General features: G+C 43.3%; 1 protein-coding gene across 6 annotated transcripts in view; it reads left to right on the top strand.

Moving 5' to 3' along the window:
* The window catches only part of RGS12 (regulator of G protein signaling 12), a 144963-nt gene that overhangs the window by 44344 nt on the left and 79453 nt on the right, over positions 1–21166 (top strand). For 5 of the 6 annotated variants that reach the window (XM_058430173.1, XM_032135461.2, XM_058430176.1 and 2 more), the window contains one exon: positions 4954–5070. In XM_058430173.1, the coding sequence (XP_058286156.1) occupies positions 4954–5070 (117 nt within the window). Of the gene's footprint in view, positions 1–4953; positions 5071–8353; positions 8397–21166 lie in introns of those variants that run through there. The other variant, XM_032135465.2, reaches the window with a different exon arrangement.

Raw genomic sequence — 21166 nt, 5'->3', positions numbered from 1 at the left:
ACAGTATGAACACACCTAATGCTACCGAGCCAGCTAACATGGTAAATTTTATGTTATCTGGATTTTAAAGTCAGATCGAATAAGTATTTTGAAAGTTTAATAAAAAGCGGCAGTGCAGTAGTACAGCAGGAGCTGGGTAATGTCCCAGGTCAGCCACGAGCTGTGTGACTTTGCGCGGACTTGCTTCCCCGACTTCCCGGTTCTCATCTATGGGTTGAGGTGTTGGAACGGTTCTTGTGCCAAAATGATTCTTCGCTCCGAACAGATGGTTGCATGGAATGATTCATTGTTTTGTTTTTGAGACGGAGTTTTGGTCTTGTTGCTCAGGCTGGAGTGCAGTGGTGTGATCTCAGCTCACTGCAACTTCTGCCTCCTGGGTTCAAGTGATTCTCCTGCCTCAGCCTCCCGAGTAGCTGGGATTACAGGCGTGCGCCACCACGCCTGGCTAATTTTGTATTTTTAGTAGAGACAGGGTTTCTCCATGTTGGTCAGGCTGATCTCGAACTCCCGACCTCAGGTGGTCCACCCACCTTGGCTTCCCAAAGAGTTGGGATTACAGGCGTGAGCCACTGTGCCCAGCAATTCATTGTTGGCACCGAGAGTGACCGAGAAATTTGGTACCTGAGCAGTGGGTGAGGTTCTACCCTCCCCTTCCCCTCATTTCTAGTGGTTTTACTTTCGAGGGAACCCGATGCTTTTCTGGGCCTGTCTGTGATAGTAATGCCAGCTGACCGGCTGTCCCTTGAGACCCTGTAGCCAGGCAGGTTGATTGGCCTGAGGCCCTTGATTCTCCCTGAAGCTGGCTGGCTCATGCTGGCTCACTGCATCCTGGATGCCTGGGAGCCAGGCTGACCGGGCTCTGTGGGTGGCGGGCGGTGTCTGCTCCACTCAGTGCCCTTGAGTGCTGGGTGTGGTGGCCGAAGGCTGGGTGGTGGAGATGGTGCCCTGGGGGCCACCTGTCTTCTCAGACAGTTGTGAGGAGTCTTCTCAACTTAAAAGCTGGAGTTTGAAACAAGTGGCCTTTTAGGCCATTTTTATTGTTGTCTTCCCTGTTTAGTACTCTTTGGGGAAGAGTCAAGATTATGTCACACCAGCAGGGGGTGTTAAATCGGCGGTGATTATCTGAATTTATTAATTTACAAAACTTTGTCAATTTGAGAAACACGAATAAACGCTGGTCTCTCCCTGCTGTGGAAGTGTCACATCTGTTACTGGCCCCGTTCCATGAGTTGATTTAGTTCTTTGCAAGAATTGTTTTCTGTCTGCTTGTTACACTTTTCCTTTCTCCTTTACATCTCCAAAGCGCACAGCACATCCACGTGTGGCCAGGCGTCAGACATCCTTTCTTTTGCCTGTGCTGGGAGCAAGTTTCAAGGCTGACTGTGGAAGGGCCGCTCACCCGGGGTGTGGTCAGGGCTGCCAGGTGTGGTGGTTCACACCTGTCATCTCAGCACTTTGGGATGCTGAGGTGAGCGATTGCTTGAGCCCAGGAGTTTCAGATCAGCCTGGGCAACATAGCAAGACCCAGTCTCTACAAAAAATACAAACATTAGCTGGGCCTGGTGGCACATGCCTGTGCTCCCAGCTACTCAGAAGGCTGAGGTGGGAGGATCGCTTGAGCCTGGGAGGTCGTGGCTGCTGTGAGCCATGATTATAGCTCTCCCTGCAGCCTGGGCCACAGAGTGAGATCCAGTCTCAAAAGAGATTAAAAAGAGATCCAGTCTCAAAAAAAAATTAAACTGTCTTATCTCTGTCCACCTAAATAACAGAGAGAGGGTCTCTGAAGAAATGATGTTTATCTGGGAGCAGGGCGTTGCAGTGGGCAGTACTCGCCATGGTCTACAGTGCATCGCTGGGGAGGCCAAAGAAGACAAAGGCTTTTAAAGGAAAAATGAGCATCCCAGGATTGTTTTGAGATAATTATCCTTGCGACGAGGATCAGCACCAAGGATGATACCAGGCTGGAGGTGGGCGGGCGGTTGCTGGGCAGATGTCCTCACAGCGTGTTTTGAGTGAGGCCGTGATGGCCTGTGTGCACGGCTGTGGTTTGCGCAGCCTTTGTGATGGATTTGTTATTCCCAGGCATACTAATGTGCGAGCCCTCCCTTCATGGCCCTCCCCAGCTCTGTTTGTTAGGGTTTTTAACACAAGTGACTCATTTTGATTCTGACAGCCTTAATCTCACAAAGCCATGGGTTCATTCCCCACCCTTCCCAAGAGCAGAAAATACAGAATAGCAAATCTATAATGAGAACAAAGTCACTCACTGCTTTAGCAGTGGACTGAACATTTCCCCTGTTATTGCTGCTGCCATAACACACGTCTGCATGCCGTACAGGCGCCCTGTGCTCCCCATTGTTGGGCAGTCAGTCCCCCGTGTTGTGGCCTCCGTGTCGTGTGTCTCACGAGCACTGCCGAGCACCTTCTCGGGCCTCCCCTCTGCTGGGGCCGCACACCTGCCAGGAGCCGGGCGTTGTGCTGGGCAGCAAGTTTTCAGACAGCATCAGACGAAGCGAAGGGCTCTGCTGCTGTCGTCCCATCGCAGTCCCCTGGGGGAGATTCCTCATGGCTGACAGCGGTGTCACTGATGGGAAGGGAAAGACCCAAAGACTGGGAGAGAGGACGCTGGGGAGTCTAACTTAGACAGGGGCTTAAAGGTCTCTTAAAAGAGGGGTTGTTTGGGTTGAGGGGTCAGGGGAGGGAAGAACATGCACAAAGGCCGTGAGGCGGGCGCCCAGGGGAGCCTCCGCCAGCAGCACAGAGCATCACGTGGGAGCCTCTGAGGGCACCAAGCCTGGCTAGCACGGGGCGGGCATGGGAACAGGACCACCAGTGGGGAGGCCAGATGTGTAGGTCGTGGGTCTGCAAGGGGATTGCTGTGTTCCCAGGTACATGTTACAGCTCGGGTCAGCTGTGGGCACATTTTTTGAAAAAGAAATTTCTTAGCTAAGTTTTTCTCAAGAATCTGCCAGATTCATTAACTTGCTAGCAAGGCACTCAAAAGGTGACCAAACAAGTGCATGCTTCAGAGAGAACGCGAGCCGGAGGGGTGAGAGGAGGGTGTGGACCCAGAGCGTGGACATGGATGCTGGCCTAAGCAGGAGGGAGTGGGGGTGGCAATTTATCAGTCACCACAGAAGAGCGCACTGACAGGATGCTCAAGGTGCCTGCCATTGGGAGCAGAGACACCAGAAAGCCACATCTGTGTCCGAATGGGACCACAGGTTCCCTCCAAGGAGTGTCTTACAGGCTGATTTACAAAAGGCAGGAGCCGGCGGGAGCCTGAGCTGAGCCCCATGGGAGCACCAGGCAGGTGCTGGCCAGTGCAGTGCATTCTCCAGCCTCGGAGGTGCGGCGTGCACGGGGGCCTCCTCCTCGGTTTGAAATCAAGCAGTTGTGCCATTAGTGCCTTGGAGTGAGCTGGCAACTGTGGTGCCTCAGCTTGGTGTGTGCTTGACACCTGTGCTGGCCGGTCCATCTGGCACCTGGCCACTGTGCTTCTAGGCCTCTGCCTGCCGGCTGCCCTCTGCTGGGCATCGCCACTTTCAGGATGACAGCCTCAGAGCCTTCTCTCGGACTCGCGGGGGCCCAGTGGTGGCGTCCCTACCCGAGCATCCTCGCGTGTTCCCGGCAGCCACAGCCCCTGGGTCCTGGACCTCTCACCTGCCAAGAGAATAGTGCCGCCCCTCTGCCCGTCTTTAGGGGATGTGGGCGGAGGGGAGGGTGGAGAGATGAGGGTGTGGGGAAGGGACAAGGGTGGAGAGATGGGGGTGCAGGGGGAGGGAGAATGCAGAGATGGGGGTGTGGACAGAAGGGAGGGTGGAGGAGGGAGGTGTGGGCAGAGGGTAGGAGGCTGCAGAGGCCCTGGGGTGTGGGGTGGGGTGGGGCTGGGCCATGACAATGGGTGGGGTAGGAAGGACTTTTTAGTTGAGGAGGAGCGGCCCAGTGCAGGGAGACCCAGGCGGGAATGGGTCTGAGGACATGATGGGGTGTGTGGGGTGTGTCAGTGTGGTGGGCAAGGAGAGGGGAGAGGTGGGAGGGCAGCCTGCTCCATCTGCTTCCAGGAAGGTGCAGGTATGCTGTAGTTTCCCTAGGGACTCTCAAGGAATTGTGGCAAGGTTTTCTACAAGACTCTTATGCAGATGGGGAGACAAAAGTAGCTGCAGAGCCTCGAAATCTTGACATAAACAGGTTCCCTTCCTTCAAGCCTGAAATTGGTCACTTAGGATTCCAAGTCCTCAGGGAAGCAGAGCTCACAACTGTGATGCTTTTTGTTTTTAAGAGGTGGCAACTGGTTTGCTGGAGCCAACTTCTCATTTGGGGATGTGTCTAGCATAATGACAGGCACAACATAAATGTCTGTCGAATTGAATTAATTCTGGTCATTTCTGGAGGAAGAGAGACGGGATGTTTTAATAGCCGGTTATTTCCTGCGCCGGAGTTGGTTGGGTCTTCAGACACCAGCGGAATGCTTAGGAATTCTTCCATTTCCTAAAGTGCTTACAAAATCATGAAAAAGCACGACTTTGCTGAAAACCTGCCTTCGTCTTTACTAATCATCATACTAATCGTCTTTACTCTTAATGTACTGTGTCCACGTTCCAAGCACCCTTGCACGTGATTTCGTTTGATCTGGGTAACAGCCTTGTGGGGTGGGCTGCGGTCATCCTGTTCTGTGTTTACAGAGGTGGAGGCTTTGTCAGAGGCACGCAGTTGGCAGAGCAAATACTTGACGATCCTGGGATGACTCTTTTTTGTTTTTTCAATTTTGCATGTTTTTCTTGTATAAAATATACCTAACATAAGATTTACCCTGGGATGACTTTTAAATCTCTCTTTTTAAAAAGTCTTTGTTCCACAGTATTCCTTGATTTTCTGCTTTGCCATGCATTGGACAAGACTAAACATCTCTTTCCAAAAGAATAACCTGATGCCTTTTTTCTTCGTGTTTAGGGCTCAAAATTTGGGCGGGGAACTGGACTCACTCAGCCTTCTCAACGCACGTCTGCTCGGAGGTCATTTGGAAGGTCCAAGAGATTCAGTATCACTCGCTCCCTTGATGATCTTGAGGTAATTTAATTTTCATTTTTCTTCTTTTCTCCTTCAAGTTTTAAAAAATGCAAGTCCACCTTGCAGATACGTCTGGCTCTTTTTTGAGTCCCTGTGGTCTCCTCCCCTCCCCCTCTGTAGTGGTAACCCCTGTTTTCTTGGGGACAGCGTCCCATGCACGTTTGGGGACCTTTCTACCCTGCAATGTGTCTGAACTGTCACAGGGCTTTCTGGGGTGCTCTTCTGTGTGCCAGACTCCAGTGAACACTTCTAGAAATGAGCTGGTTTAATCCCCATAAAAACTCTACGAGGTAGGGCCTGTCATTGCCCCCTTGAAGACGGGGTGTGATCCACAGACATGGGTAAGTGTCATTTTGTGTGGATCTTCTATCTGTGTTTCTTTTATAAAGAACAATGAAGAGATTTTATTTTTTATAGCAGTTTTAGGTTTACAGAAAGTACAGAGAGTTCTCTTATGCCTCCACCCACTTGTTAAAAATGCGCCGTCAGGATCATTACGTCCTGCATTGTTATGGGTGTTTGTTACAGTTGACAGGCCAGTGTGGACATCTGATTATTAGCTCAGGTCCACAGCTCACACGAGGGTTCCTGTCCGTGCTGTCCTCTCTGTGGGTTTGGACAAATGTCCGTGCCCTGCAGCCACCGCTGTGTATCACCGAGAAAGCCGCCGCCCTGGAAATCCTCTGTGCCCCACCTGTTTACCCTGCACCCTCCCCTTGAACACTGACAACCATTGATCCTTTGACTGTCTCATTTAGCATGTTTTAAAATTTTATACAGGTGCAGCTGTATTCTATGTCTTCTTATTAATGTCTTATTCTAGAACGTGTCATGTTTTCAAGATTTACTCCTAGACTTTCAGTTCAGTCCTTTTAGTTGCTGTATGGCATTCTGTTATGAGTACATGACGATGATTGATGCCTTCCTCTACCGATAGACATTCAGTGGGAGTGGGAGAGAGTCTACCCTCACGGCATTCTTGTACCTGTCTCCTTCAGTGCGTGTGGGACGGGTGAGAGTGGTCTTAGCCGGGAAGGATCTGCGTGAGCGGTGTGGCCAGGCTCCGTCCACATTGAATGCTCCAGCTCCTGCTCTTCCAGGAGAAAAGGTGGCTTCAGGGATGGCAGGGGTCCTGGGGATTGGCACGTTGTGACTGCAAATAGGAATCTGCCCTTGGATGGCCTGTTTAGCTTTGGTCTCTCCGGGGAACTCGAGGGCAGGTCAGGGCTAGCGTGCTGTATCTGGGCGGGCAGCAATCAGAATCGGCTGCATGGGGTGTCCATACTGCTGCTGAAGACTCAAAAGGTGTGTGTGCTGCCTAAGGCAGGGCCTAGCTTGAGGCTGAGGACCCCGGGGCCATTTTTGGCTCATACTGCCATGCTCAGCTGACCATCTGTGCACGAGTCCTGTTCATTTTCCTCCTTTTCTGTTGGTCATGAGGAACTCACCATGTGGCCCTAGGTGTGGGCTGACGGAGCTGTGCTGGTGCCCTGGTGAATGATATGTGGGTCTGGGCCACGTGCTCTGCACAACCTGCCCCTTCCCTGCTGGATGTAAACTTCCATCTCGTGGTGGATTGCTGCTGGGTGTGCCCCCTGCCAGGGTCAGTGGCTGCCGGGTGTGCCCCCTGCCGGGGTCAGTGCCATGCTCCTGACAGACAGCTCCAGTGTCTAATCACTGGGTGTCCCCAGTGGATGCTCCATCTCCACCAGGGCCCTGCTGCTTTCCACAGGGTGTGTGGCCCCTGCTGTCTTTGCCCCACACCTGAAACTTCCTGGCTGTCAATCTCTTACTGGGGCCAAGGAGGGTGGCCCAGGCGGCAGGGCTGCCTGTCCTTTTCTGCGTGGGCCCTGCTCGCTGCTGGCCGCCTTCCCTGACTCCTGGGAGAGGGATCTGAGCAGCCTTCCCAAGTGAGGGGTGGTCTGCCTCTTGAGCCCATCGTCCTGAATAACATGGAGGAAGGCTCTCTGTAAGAAAACGATATGTATTAATATTTGGGAATAGGCATTGCAGTGAGACTATGCATGCTGTAGTAAACTGTGAATATTCAGGGAGGTCAAGGAAGACAGCAGTTTTTAAAGGAAAAATGAGGAGGATCACAGGATTGTTTTGAGATAATTATCTTACAAAGATGGTACCAGTCCAAGGTTGGACAGGCGGTTGTGGGACAGATGTCCTCAGAGGAATATTTTCGTATGTGAGGCTGAGATGGCCTGTGTGCAAGGTTGTGGTTTTGCAGTCTTTTGTGAGGGATTTGTTATCAGGTCTGTGAGCATGAGAACCCTCCCTTCCTGGCCTTCTCTGGCTCTGTAACACTTTGTTAAGGTTTTTAATACAAGTGACTCCATTTTCTTTCTGACAACTTTCGCATTTCCCCCTTTTAATTGAGATCTTTCTCCAAAAGCATAGCTGACCAGTCATCCTGCAGTCAGGCTTTGATTGCCCCTTGGTGCTGGGATGGAGCTGTCCCAGTTTGGTGTGGTCTGGTTCCACATCAGCAGGAAGTGACTGGTGACCAGATGTCAGTGTCAGAGCTCATTTAGCCACATTTGAGCAACCAGGGAGGTGTGGAGGGAGTGGCCCTCAGGCGCAGTCTACCTGAGTCCACTGTTAAGTACGGTTTTGTCTGTTCCATGGGTGTTGGCACCATCTCAACACGCTGTGCCAGCATGATTCTGTTAGGAGCTGTACTTCTGCAGAGGCTTAAGCAACAGATAAACAATTTAAAAAGGGAAAATGCAGAGTGAAATTAATAATAATATGACAATCCCAGTTTGCATAATGTTTTGAGTCATGAACATAGACTTAAAGACAACCAGTTGAATAAATCAAATGACCATGGGGAATTGGGTGAGACTTTTTATAATATATGGCCTGTTTCCTTTTTTGGTGTGTGTGCATTTTTTCCTTTTTGTGGAGAATGGGGTTTCTCATGTTGCCCAGGCAGATCTTGAACTCCTGGGCTCAATCTATCTTCCCGCCTCTGCTGAGATTACAGGCATGAGCCACCATGCCCAGACCTGTTTTCTTATTTTGGGTATATAGGCCTTAATTTTCCCAGAAGAATTTATCCAGGTGTAGCACGTAGTATCAGCAGTAGCACAGACGTTTCCTTCTTTACGCAATGGATAATGTAGAGCAATTTTATCATCTAGTGTCCCGTGACTGAGTTGGATTAAAGCAGAGTGAGCACCCGTTGTATTAGGGATGTTGCCAAAGTCGCCCACTAGGTGGACTCACGGATCTCTCAGGGTTCTATCTAGTTCCCAGCAGAAGCTACTGATTGTGAAATTTCCATTACACCATTATTCTGCCGAGTCAAAAAGGTAGGCATTAAGAGGGGTAAATGTCTCTTTATAATATGGAGTCTTGTTCCAGTGCCTTGGAGAAGCTGCCCACAGCATGAAGCTGTCAGCTTCTAGTCCTGTCGTGTGGTCTAAGTGTCTCTGGTTGTGGCATCAGTGGTTTGGTGAACTCTTGATGTGGCCCACGCATCAGGAATGAGATTTGTCCCTTAACATTCATTTGGTTTCAGCTTACAGGGCTTCAGGAATAGAGTAGTTCTCTGCTTTTAGTGACTGTATGGGAGAAAGTTGGATGGGAGGAAGCTGGAAGAATGGAGGAGCTTGGAAGCAGCGCACAGTGTTCCAGTCTAGTAACAGGAGGATTGCAGCTTTTCTTCAGAAACATGGCTGCTTCTCTCTACACTGATCACACAAGAAAAAAATCACTCCGATTTTAACAACCTCCTGAGGCTGGGAAGCCAAACCAAGGCAGACTATAGATTTTTCCTACAGTCTTAAGGTTTCTGGGCCTGATAGGAAGTGACAGTTTTTACTTACCCAATGTAAGGCTGAGAACCCTTGAAGCAGGGTATTCTGTGCACGTTCTCAAATTTGAGATTGCAGACAAGGCGTTAGGAACAAAACCAGTGGTTTCAGTTGTATCCTGCTATAAAGAGGGAACAGATTTTTTTTTTTTTTTGTAAATAACCACATTGCCATAAGAATACTTGTGAACAGTTTCCAAATTTTGGAGGGATTGAGTAGGGAGAAAAAGCAAATGTTTTTACTTTTGTTTTCACAGAAGTATACTTTACCAGATTGCTATATAGACAGTTTAAGAAAGATAACATTCTGGCCGGGCACGGTGGCTCATGCCTGTAATCTCAGCACTTTGGGAGGCCAAAGTGGGCAGATCACGAGGTCAGGAGATCGAGACCATCCTGGCTAACGTGGTGAAACCCCATCTCTACTAAAAATACAAAAAATTAGCCGGGCGTGATGGTGGGCTTCTGTGGTCCCAGCTAATCAGGAGGCTGAAGCCGGAGAATGGCGTGAACCCAGGAGGCGGAGTTTGCAGTGAGCCGAGATCGCACCACTGCACTCCAGCGTGGGTGACAGAGCGAGACTCCGTCTCAAAAAAAAGAAAGAAAACATCCTTAGATCTGGAAAACAAAACATTTAAGAACCGACAGTGTTTCAAATAAAAGTCATAAAAGCATCTCATCAGTTATTTAATCTTATGTAATTAGTTTTTGTTCTGCTTGATCTTGATAAGTAGTTTCACAAATTTACCTGTTTCCTTATTAGAGTTCTGAAGAATTTTCATTTAGTCTGTCAATCTTAAAGTTATTAGAAACCTGTATTTAAGAGTACTTCTTATTCTTTTCCATGAATCTGATTGCAAATGCTTTTAGAGAAAAATCAAAACAATAACAATGGATAAGAAAAACAGAATAGCCATGGTTTAAAATCTGGTGGAAGTTCATTATAATTAGCAATTGACAAGGAAATCTGGCTATTTTTGTAGAATACAACATAATACCCAGAGTTATGGCATATTAGGTTTCTAAGAGTTTTATACAATTTTGGAACATTCCTATAAAAACACACCCATAAATGTAACTGAAAGAAGATCTAGCTAGCATCATGTATCATTTTACAGTGTTTTTTATACAATTTACCAGATAAGCCTAATCATTTACTGTCTTTATAAGATGAGAGATACGTCCTTTGAGGCTCTCCAGGAGGTTGACTGGAAAATACTAAAGCTAATTATGGGTCAAAAAGATTTAATTTAGAATTTATGTCTTGGGGAAGCCCATCAAAGATGCCAAAAGATTTAAAACGCCTGATCAAAACAGGAGCACAGGTCATTATTAGATAATAGTCATTCATTTAACCAGAATGAGAAAGACTTCAAAAGCAACACAGGGAGTTCCATGAATTTAAACAAGCAAACAACCCACTCAAAGCTCAGTTTTCCTAAAAAATAAAAAACATAGTAAAGACAACACAGGGAGTTCCATGAATGTAAACAAGCAAACAACCCACTCAAAGCTCAGTTTTCCTAAAAAATAAAAAACTTAGTAAAGACAACACAGGAAATCATCTTGATAAAACATGAAATCTTTGTTTCGTAGGCCAGTTACCAAAAAGGTAAAGAAAAACCGCCTGTGGTGTGATTGCTTCTCCTCATGGGAAGCCCATTTGGTTTGCCTGGAAGTAGAACCTGACGAAAAGTACTTGAATTTAATGAGACATAGGAAGAGTGTGTCCAAGGTTATGAGTGCGCACCATATTATAGAGGAATGTAAATGTGACAGTTAGTAGCTTGAGCAGGGCAGTACAGGGCTCTAAGTCACAGCATGGGAAGTTTTCTGGTTCCATGGAACAATTCAGACACATCCAGAAAAGCCGAATGTACAGAATCGAGTTATACAGGTGGAAAACAGTGCGTCAGACCATAATAACAGAGTTAAAACTGGAGAAAAAAGTTACAGGAGCTGACGAAAAAGTTAAGGAAAGAGTCCTTGCCCTAGCCAAGCAAGCAGCTGCAGCTTCTCAAGGGGAGAGAGTGGAAGGCAGCGATATGCGGCCAGCAGGTCACACGCAGCAAGGCCAAGCCCAAGCCGAGGCTCTCAGATTCACATCGAGAGGAAGACTCTGCCTGCAGAAATGAAATTGCCATTCTAAATGAACACAGCATTTCTAACCTCAAACGAGGGAAATTAGATGGAGACTAAACTAGAAAAAAGCTGCAGTTCAGAAGCTTGTTTTATAAACATACTTCAGAATTAAAGATCAAAACGTCCTGCAGTTTAACTAATAGCCGATCAACACTTCAAGAAAACCCTGTTGTTCTAACATAAGCGACCACGTTTTTTGCTTTGTATTAGTGTATTTTTAATATTAAAGCTTGGTCTTTAGAAAGACTTACACATAATTTTCTTCTAATTATAACCAACTTAATCATAAAAAATTTATTTCATAAATTTATCTTTCACAGACTTTTATGACCGATATAGGCCTTCGATGACATCCTTAAGCCTTTCTGCTTTGTTCTGTACTTCTTCTTTCTTAAAAAAACAGGTATTTTACTTTAGGACAAAAATTTACCACACAGGAGTCTTTCTCATACAAAATTATTCACTTTTGTTTTTAACCTTCCTTACTAAAATACATCTATGTACCTATAACTTTCTTCACATCTGTCTCTCTCCTACTTAGTGGTTTCTTTCTCTTTTCTTTCTAAATCCACATTTTGAAACAAATTTTAAATAATCTCCAAACTAGACAAAATTACTCTTTTTTCAATAAAGAGCACATTTTTATTCCTCTCTTATAATTTTTCTCATCAGAAACATACCTTACTTTTCATATGCTTTGTATACTGAAATATATATATATATATATATATATATATATGAATTTTAACTCTTAGTAACCATAATTTTTAGTGAAAACCTTGGAATCTGTATTTTATAGATGAGAACCATTTTATAATTTTTGGAAACATGTTTTCCCATAACATACTTTGTGTATTAACAGGCAAAAATATATTTAGTCCTTCTCTAAAATTTAATAAGCCAAGAACAAACTTGTATTTGTGTTCAGCAATGTGTGTTTTAGTACTTTATCTTATATGGAAATGACTTAGACATTTTATGAGTATCATTTAATTTAACATAGCATAACTTTAAGATTTCAGATTACATGACAGTTTATTTATAAGCACTTTCCCATCTACGTTTATGTAATTTATTTATTTTTAATAATTATACCTAGGTTACTTATGAAAACTGAGATATTAGAAAAAGCTAGTCTTCATTTCAAGTTATTTCCCTTTCACCATTTGTATAGCCTATGAGTATCAGGTTTTCACCTGAGAACCTTAAATATAGGGGTATTTTGCTGATAACACAGAAGATATAGCCATTTTAATTAAACTAACAGTGTTAGTCTTAGTCATTAAAAAGTTACACAAATAAAGATAATTGTGTCTTTAGTCTGGATTTATACTTTTATAACCTTAAGACATCTAGCAGAGATAAATATAATCCTGTCTGACCAGTAAAGCCAAGCAAAAATGTTTGCTGACAGTTCTGAAGACACTTCTATTTTTATTTTATCAGCAAATTTAAAACCAACTTATTTATCCAAGATGTACTTGAGTCAGCTGGGTGTGGTGGCTCATGCCTATAATCCCAGCACTTTGGGAGGCTGAGGCAAGAGGATTGCTTGAGCCCAGGAGTTTGAGACCAGCCTGGGCAACATGGCAAGATCCCATCTCTACAGAAAATAAAAAAATTAGGCAGGTATGATGGTACATACCTGTAGTCCCAGCTACTCAAGAGGCTGAGGTGGAAGGATCACTTGAGCCCAGGAGGTTGAAGCCACAGTGAGCCATGTTTGTCCCACTGCACCCCAGCCTGGGTGACAGAGAAAGAACCTATCTCAAAAAAACAAAAAACAAACAAAAAAGATTTATTTAAGTCACACAAACTAAAAAGCATTTGGGTTAATTACTATATATTTTATATGAGTGCTTGTTTAAGCCAATCCAAATAGAATTTCTTAAGGGATTTCTGGCTAACTATGTCAGATTTTATCATGTAGATGCAACATACGATATGTGTAAACATACATAAAAGCATATACAGACACCAATAAAGATCTTATGGCTTTCATTTTAGAATTTTGGTCATGAAACAGCAAAACATAGTAATACAGATTCACTGGTTTATAAAAGATAGTTGGATCAAATTATATTTTTGACAAAATGGAACTTTTATCCGTGGCTAAGTTCTGTTTACCCTGATAAGTAATTAATGAAGGCTATGGACCAGAATTTTGGATAAAGCAGTTTTCATAGCAGTTTGACTTTTAAAAACCTCTTAATCCTTTTTTCAGATTCAAGTGAATTTAGGGTTGAATATTCAAATGTTTACATTTTAGCTAGGCCTGGCTAAATTGTATAAAAAAAAAACAAAACAAAATTTTCAAGTTGCCTTGAATTAGTAACATCTTTTTATTTGTTAGCTTTTTTCTGGCTCTTAAGTGTCAGACAAAATAATTTTTATGTCAGACAGAGATATCGTGTAGTATTGCTCTGAGCTTAAGATATTAACCTGTTTGATCTGACAGCCCTTAGCTTATATAAACATTTATAAAGTTTTTTTTTTAGAATATTGATTTTTCAGTTAACTTTTTCACCACCCTAAGCAATTGTTAGACAAACCTAAATTTACATTTCCAAAAGGTGTCTGCATTGTTGGTTGCCATAGATTTGGCATAATTTATAAAGCCATTAGTTTGAAAGCCCTTTAACACTTAAAAGAAAATCTTAGTTTCCATAAGCAATGAGTTTATCTTAATGCTGGCAGAAAAGTCATCAGATTCAAAGTTGGCAGAAAAAAGAGATGGAGAGTCAACCCTGTAGTTAGTTGCAGTTTTTAACAAGCTTAGACAGAAAATGGCCGTCCAGTGCTGCGTTTTTCCTGATGTAGTTTGCCCATCACCACGCAAGAACGGACCACAGTATAGCTGGCCAGAGTCCCAGAAGACCTTGTGTGCCTCAATGTTTAAGAATCCCATTTCATTTCTTATTAATCTCTCAAGAGCAAAGAAAATCCTGTAATTCCTGTCAGGGAGTTTAGACTGGTGCCTTATATGGTGCTGAGTGCCCTTGTTAATTGGCCATCCCATACCCATTATTTAGAATCTTTATTTTTGCTCTCAGATCATGGCCAGAATCAAGCAAGGGAAAAAAGAGCCAAATCATATACAGATGTGTGTAAGCAAATCAAAATGAAACAAAAAATAAGTGTGTTCACAGAAATTTTAAGCCAGGCATGCAGTCCAAACAAAACATTAAACTGGGTGTGCAGAACCAGACAGAATATAAATTCTGTAGTAACCAGAGGGACATTGTCCTTGTACCAGAAGGGGCTTGCCAGAAGAGACGAAAGGTCTTTTATCATCCCAGACAGATGCAAGGTCCTTTATGAAGGTCCTTATTAACTCAGATCCCAAATAAAGTAAAAAAGAGCTTCTAACAAAAAATGGGAGGCTTGGTTTGAGAGGAGACTTTTAAGGGCTGAAGAGGCAGATCATGGAAGCAGAGAGCTCAAAGGGCTCAACTGAGCGCCTCATACCAGTTCCAAGAATTGATGATTCTTTCCGCAGGTGATCCTTCTCCACGTCCCACTTCCGACACCATTTATGCCATCCTAAATAACAAACAGGGAGGGAGACTCTCCAAAAGAAAATGGTATTTATTCAGGAATAGGCATTGTGATGGGATACACGTTATAAACTATGTGCATATTCAGGGAGGTAATGGAAGATAAAGGTTTCTAAAGGAGAAATGAATATGATTACATAATCATTTTGAGATAATTTTTCATGGCTACAAGGATCAATAACAAGGGTGGCATGATTCTGAGGCTGGACAGGCAGTTGCTAGGCAGATGTCCTCGCAGAAGTAATTTGTGTGTGTGTGTGTGTAAGGTTGTTTGGCCTTTGTGCAAGGTTGTAGTTTTCCAGTCTTTTGTGATAAGTCTTGTTATCAGGCATTTGAACCCTCCCTTCCTAACCTTCCCTAGCTCTATTGATGAGGGTTTTTAACATAGTGACTCCGTTTTGAATCTGACAACTTTCACAAACCCTAAGAGGCCTACCAGACATTGGCTTCTGTCTGACAGACAAGAGTTGTGAGTTAAAATAATTTGTCCCTTTCTTTGGAAGTGATGTTTGACTCCTAAAACTTTGCCGATGGGGCAGGCCACTGAGTCTCTGTAGGTTCTGCCTCGCACCCTCCAGAGTGCATGTGGCTTGCTAAGGCCTCCAGTGTACTTGCCACTTCTTGCTCATCTGCTCCAGTTAGCCTGATGTTAAAGGTATAATGAGCCACTGTGATGTTCTGAGTTGAACCAGATCATACAGGTCCTCTGGGACTACCTTGCTGGAGGGTGGGAGGGTTACCGAGGGCTGCGGCAGGACTACAAACATACACTGCTGCCTATCCTGTGCGAGAATAAACTGAGTTTCATCTTTCTGATAGGAATGGAAAAGAAGGCATTCCTAGATCAGTGTGTGCACACTGCGTCCTGGGGGGATGTTACTGTACTCTAGCAAAAGTACCACATCTGGCACAGCAGCTGTGATTGGCGCTGCTTCTTAGTTAAGTTTGTGGTAGCTCACTGTCATCACCGTGATCCATCTGAACTTTGTAAGACCAGACTGGTATGAGTTAACTTGGGTATGACAGGGACTACCACTTTCACCTTTTTTGAAGTCTTTGAGGATGGTACCAGTCTGGGCTGTTTCTTCCCTGATGTGGCATTGTGTTTCACTAACCGTCTTGGTTTGGGTTGAGGGGAGGAGACTGCGCCACGGGCTTCTCCTTGACTTTTCCAGCTTAGTAGCTCTTACCTAGTGAGTGAAGGAACCAATGTGAGGGTTCTGCTGGGCATTTCGTGTATATATTTGGGAACTAGGGAAATGACCATGGGTGGATCTGTGGATCTGTGGATCTGTTGTGAGCTAGACTGGGGCCAGGACTCCCTTCATAACCTGGCTTCCATATGCCCCCTCTTTATAGGGAGAACATGGTAGTGCTTTGGGTCCACAGATAATGTCCATTCATACCCTAAGTTCAACAAAACCAGAAAGCTCTGGGCACTCCCCTTTCCCTAACACACTACTTCCCAAGCAAGTGGCCAACGGCCCTATGGAGAAAGACTGGGGAAATGACTATTGATCACAGGTGCCTTGGTGTTACAGGGACCTGCCTAATTCTGTTCTGGTGTTCCTTTAGTTATGGCTTCCAGGTTTGAGAAATGGCTCACATTTTTCAAATTGGACAAAGGATCATGACTTTATTGGGGTTGCTGCCCTTGGCCTTGGTTCTTTAAAGCTGTGTAAATTACGCAATACCCTTGCCGGCTGCCCAGCCAGCTAGCCGCAGGAACACCTTGCTTTCCTCCCGCAACATGGGAAGCCTGGGGGAGCTAAGATTCCACTTATTGGAGGCTCTGCTCACCTTTACAAGTCCTGAGTGGGGCTCTGCCATGTCTGCCTTCTGGCTGTGGGGGATTAGGGCTTTATTAGCTTCTGCCAGGGACACCTGCCTTTCACATTTTGCCTTTAGTTGGTACTTGATCATACTGGGTGTGTTGATGACTCTGTCTCACAAATGGACTTTCATGTGATGCCACACAGTAAGTGCATTCTTTCTAAGCCCTTGGAACATTACAAAAGCTGATGAACCTGGGCATTATGTGTGCTGGACCATAAAGCAAGTCTCAAAAATATTCAAGCCTGTCGTGCAGAAACTGTTTCCTGCCACAGTGCAGGTACACTGTAAACCAACAGCAAAATGTGTTTGCTAAGTAAGCAGTCCATTGCGAAATAATCCAGAGTTCACAGACGCAATCACAATGGAAGCTAGAAAGCGTTTTGAAACAAACATCAGCGAGAATACTACATATCTAAACTTGTGGGATATAGCTGAAACTGCGTAAAGGAGAGTTCACAGCTTTCAATGTATATATTAGAGGTGAAGGAAAATAGAACGTCATCTCAAGAAGTTAGACAAAAAGTTGTAGAACAGAATTACAGGACGTCAAAGCTAGGCAATAATAAAAGGTAAAAGCATCAAATAATGAAACAGAAAAATAACAAACTAATAAAAAATAAGGAAAGATTATTTCCCAGCTCATTTTATGAGGCTACCATAACCTTGGTATCAAAAATCTGACAAAGACAGGGGGAGGGGGGAGGGACAGCATTAGGAGATATACCTAATGCTAAATGACGAGTTAATGGGTGCAGCAAAACAACATGGCACATGGATACATATGTAACAAACCTGCACATTGTGCACATGTACCCTAAAACCTAAAGTATAATAATAATAAAAAAAACTGACAAAGACATAAGAAAGGGAAATCATAGGCCAAGCTTACTAATAAACATAGGCGTGAGAATCCTAAACAAAACATTAGCAAGGTGATTCCAGCAATTTATAAAAAGGGTAACATACACATTTGTTTCAAGGACACACTATTTTTTAACATTTAAAAATAAATCAATTTAACTTACTATTTTAACAGAATAAATAAAAAGTATCTCAACAGAAGCAAGAAAGGCATTTGGTAAAATTCAGTATCCATTTATGGTAAAACAAAGTTAAAAGAATTAAAAGGAAAATCCTTAATCTGATAAGGATATCTAAACACTCTGTGGCATCATAATTAAGCTTTCCCTTTGCCATCAGGAACAAGAGAAAGATTTCAATTTAAATCGTTACCGGAAGTCCTGGTTAGTGTACTAAGAAAGTAAAAACAAAAGTTTAAAAAGCTTGCGAAGAAGAAGTGAAAATGTTACTGTTCTCAGATGATATGATTGTAACAGAAGATCCAAAAGTCCAGTGGTGGCTCATGCCTGGAATCCTAGCACTCTGGGAGGCTGAAGCGGGCAGATCGTTTGAGTTCAGGAGTTTGAGACCAGCCTGGACAATATGGCTAAAACCTATCTCTACAAAAAATACAAAAGTTATCCGGGTGTGGTGGTATGCGCCCGTAGTCCCAGCTGCTTGTGGGGCTGAGGTGGGAGGATTGCCTGAGCCTGGGAGGTCGAGGCTGCAGTAAGCTGTGTTTGTGCTGCTGCATTCTAGCCTGGGGGACAAAGTGAGACCTTGCCTCAAAAAAAAAAAAAAAAAAAAGGAGAAAAAAAAAAAATCCCAAAGTATCTATAGACCAGTTATTAAAATGAATTAATTCAACAGGGTTGCTAGATATATGGTTAATATACAAAAATCAATTGTATATACATTTAGAAAATGAGCTATAGGTTCAGTGCAGTTTTAATCAAAATGCCAAGAGGTTTTTGATTAAAGAAGATGATTCTAAGATCTTCATGGAAATATAAAGGGCCGAGATTATCTTTTTCAATTTTTTTTTTTTTTTTGAGATAGTTTCTTGCTCTGTCACCCATGCTGGAGTGCAGTGGTGTGATCTTGGCTCACTGCAATCTCTGCCTCCTGCGCTCAAGCGATCCTTTGGCCTCAGCACCCCCATGTAGCTGGGAGTACAGGAGTGAGCCATCATGCCCAGATAATTTTTTTATTTTTTGTTGAGATAGGGTTTCACCATCTTGTCCAGGATGGTCTCAAACTCCTGAGCTCAAGTGATCCACCTTCCTTGGCCTCCCAAAGTGCTAGGATTGCAGGCATGAACCACCCACGCCTGGGCTTTCAATTTATTTTAATTGTGGTAAAATACATACAACAAAATTTATTATTTTAACCATTTTTAAGTATGCAGTTCAGTGTTATTAAACTCTTTCATAATGTGCAACCATCACCACCATCCATCTCTAAAAGTTTTTTCGTCTTGTTAAACTCTACACCCGTTAAACACTAATTCCCCATTCCCCCCCACCCCCAGCCCCTGGCAGCCACCATTCTACTTTCTATCTCTATGATTTGGACTATTCTAGGTATCACTAGAATAGTATTCACTATTCTAAGTGAAATCATACAGTATTTGTCTTTTTGTAACTGGCTTATTTCACTCGGCATAATGTTCTGGGGTCATCTGTGTTGTAGCTTGTGTCAGAATGTCCTTCCTTTTTAAGGCTGAATAATATTCTACTGTATGGACTTATCTGTTCACTTGTTGATAGACACGTGTGTTGCTTCCGTGTTTTAGCTATTGTGAATAACACTGCTATGAATATGGGTGTATAAATACCTGTTCGAGTTCCTGCTTCCCATTCTTTTGGGTATATCCCAAAAGTGGAATTTCTGTATCACATGGTAATCCTATTTTAATTTTTGAGGAACCGCCATACTGTTTTCCATAGTGGCTGCACCACTGGATATTCCTAGTGACAGTGCACAAGGTTTCCAGCTTCTCCTTGACAACAGCACTTTCTGTTGTTTTGATCGTAGTCATCCTAAGGAGTGTGAAGTGGTATCTCATTTTTTTGATTTGCATTTCCCTGATGTTTAGTGATGTTGAGCATCTTTTCATGTGCTTTTTGGAGAAATGTCTACTCAAGTCCTTTGCCCATTTTTTAATCGGGTTGTTTGTTGTTGTTGAGTTATAGAAGTTCTGTATGTATTCCAGAGATTAAGCCCGTATCAGATACATGATTTGCAAGTGTTTTCTCATTCCGTGGGTTGCCTTTTTACTCTGTTGATATTATCTTTGGTGTACAAAGTTCTTAAATTTTCATGAAGTCCAATTTATCTATTTTTTCATTTGTTGCCTGTGCCTTTGATATCCAGGAAATCATTGCCAAATCCAATGTCTTGAAGAAAACCCTGTTTTCTTCTAAGTTTTATGGTTTCAGATGTTATTTATGTCTTTGATCCATTTTGAAGTAATTTTTGTATATGGTGTTAGGTAAAGGTCCATTTTTATTCTTTCGCATGTGGATATCCTTTTCCCAGCACCGTTTATTGAAGAGATTATCCTTTCCCCATTGAGTGGTCTTGGTACCCTTGTCAAAAATGATTTGACTATTTATGTAAGGGTTTATTTCTGGGCTTTCTGTTCTATTCCGTTAGTCTTATGTGTGTGTCTTTATGCCAGTGCCATACTGTTTTGATTACTGTAGCTTTGAAATCAGGAAGTACAAGTCCTCTAGCTTTGTTCTTCTTTTTCGAGATTGTTTGGGCTATTTAAGGTCTCTTGAAATTCCAAGTGAATTTTAGGATGGGTTTTTCTATTTCTGTAAAAAGTCATTGGGATTTCAGTAGGGATTACACTGAATCTGCAGATTGCTTTGGGGAGTATTGACATCTTAACTATATCAAGTCTGTCCATCCATCAGCATGGGATATGTTATGTTTACTTATGTCTTTATTCCTTTCAGCAATGTTTTCTAGTTTTCATTGTACAAGTCTTTCATCTCCTTGGTTCAGTTAATTCCTCAGTATTCTTTTTATACTATTGTTAATGTAATTGTTTCTATAATTTCCTTTTCAGATTATTCACTGTTAGTGTAGAAATGCAACGGATTTTTGTGTGTTGACTTTGTGTCCTCCTGTTTGCAGAATTCATTTGTTAGCTCTAGTAGGTTTTTTTTTTGGTGGAATATTCTACATAAAATGTCTTACCATCTGTGAACAGAGATAACTTTACTTGTTTGTTTCCAGTTTGGGGGCCTTTCATTTCTTTTTTTGCCTAATTGCTCTGGCTAGAACTTACAGTACTATGTTGAAAAGAATTGTCAGAGTGGGCATTCATGCCTTGTTCCTGATCTTAGATGAAAAGCTTTGTCATTCTCCAATGGATATGATGTTTGTTGTTAATTTTTCACTAATGCCTTTTATATGTTGAGGTAGTTTCCTTCTATTTCTAGTTTATTGAGTTTTTTTTTTTAAGTTACGAAAGGGTACTGAATTTTGTGAAATTTTTTTGCATCAGTTAATTATGTGATTTTCTCTCTTAATTTTGTTAATGTGGTGTATTACAATGATTGATTTTTCATATGCTGAATTACCCTTGCATTCTAGGAATAAATTCCACTTGGTGATGGTGTATAATCCTTTTAATATGCTGCTGAATTCAGTTTGCTGGTATTTGGTTGAGGATTTTTACATAAATATTCATCGTGAATATTGGTCTCTAGTTTTCTTGTATTGTCTTTGTCTGGCTTGATGTCAGGGTAATACTGTCATAGAAGAGGAAGTATTCCTCCTTCCCCTCCTCCCCCTCCCCCCACCCTCCTCCCCCATCTCTTCTTCCTCCCCCTTCCCCTCCTCCTCCTCCTCTTCTCCGTCCCCCTCCCCCTCTTCC

This window comes from Hylobates moloch, unplaced genomic scaffold (assembly GCF_009828535.3).
Source record: "Hylobates moloch isolate HMO894 unplaced genomic scaffold, HMol_V3 SCAFFOLD_17, whole genome shotgun sequence".
In the NCBI taxonomy this organism is placed as follows: Eukaryota; Metazoa; Chordata; class Mammalia; order Primates; family Hylobatidae; genus Hylobates; species Hylobates moloch.
This window is presented reverse-complemented; position numbering and strand designations above follow the sequence as displayed.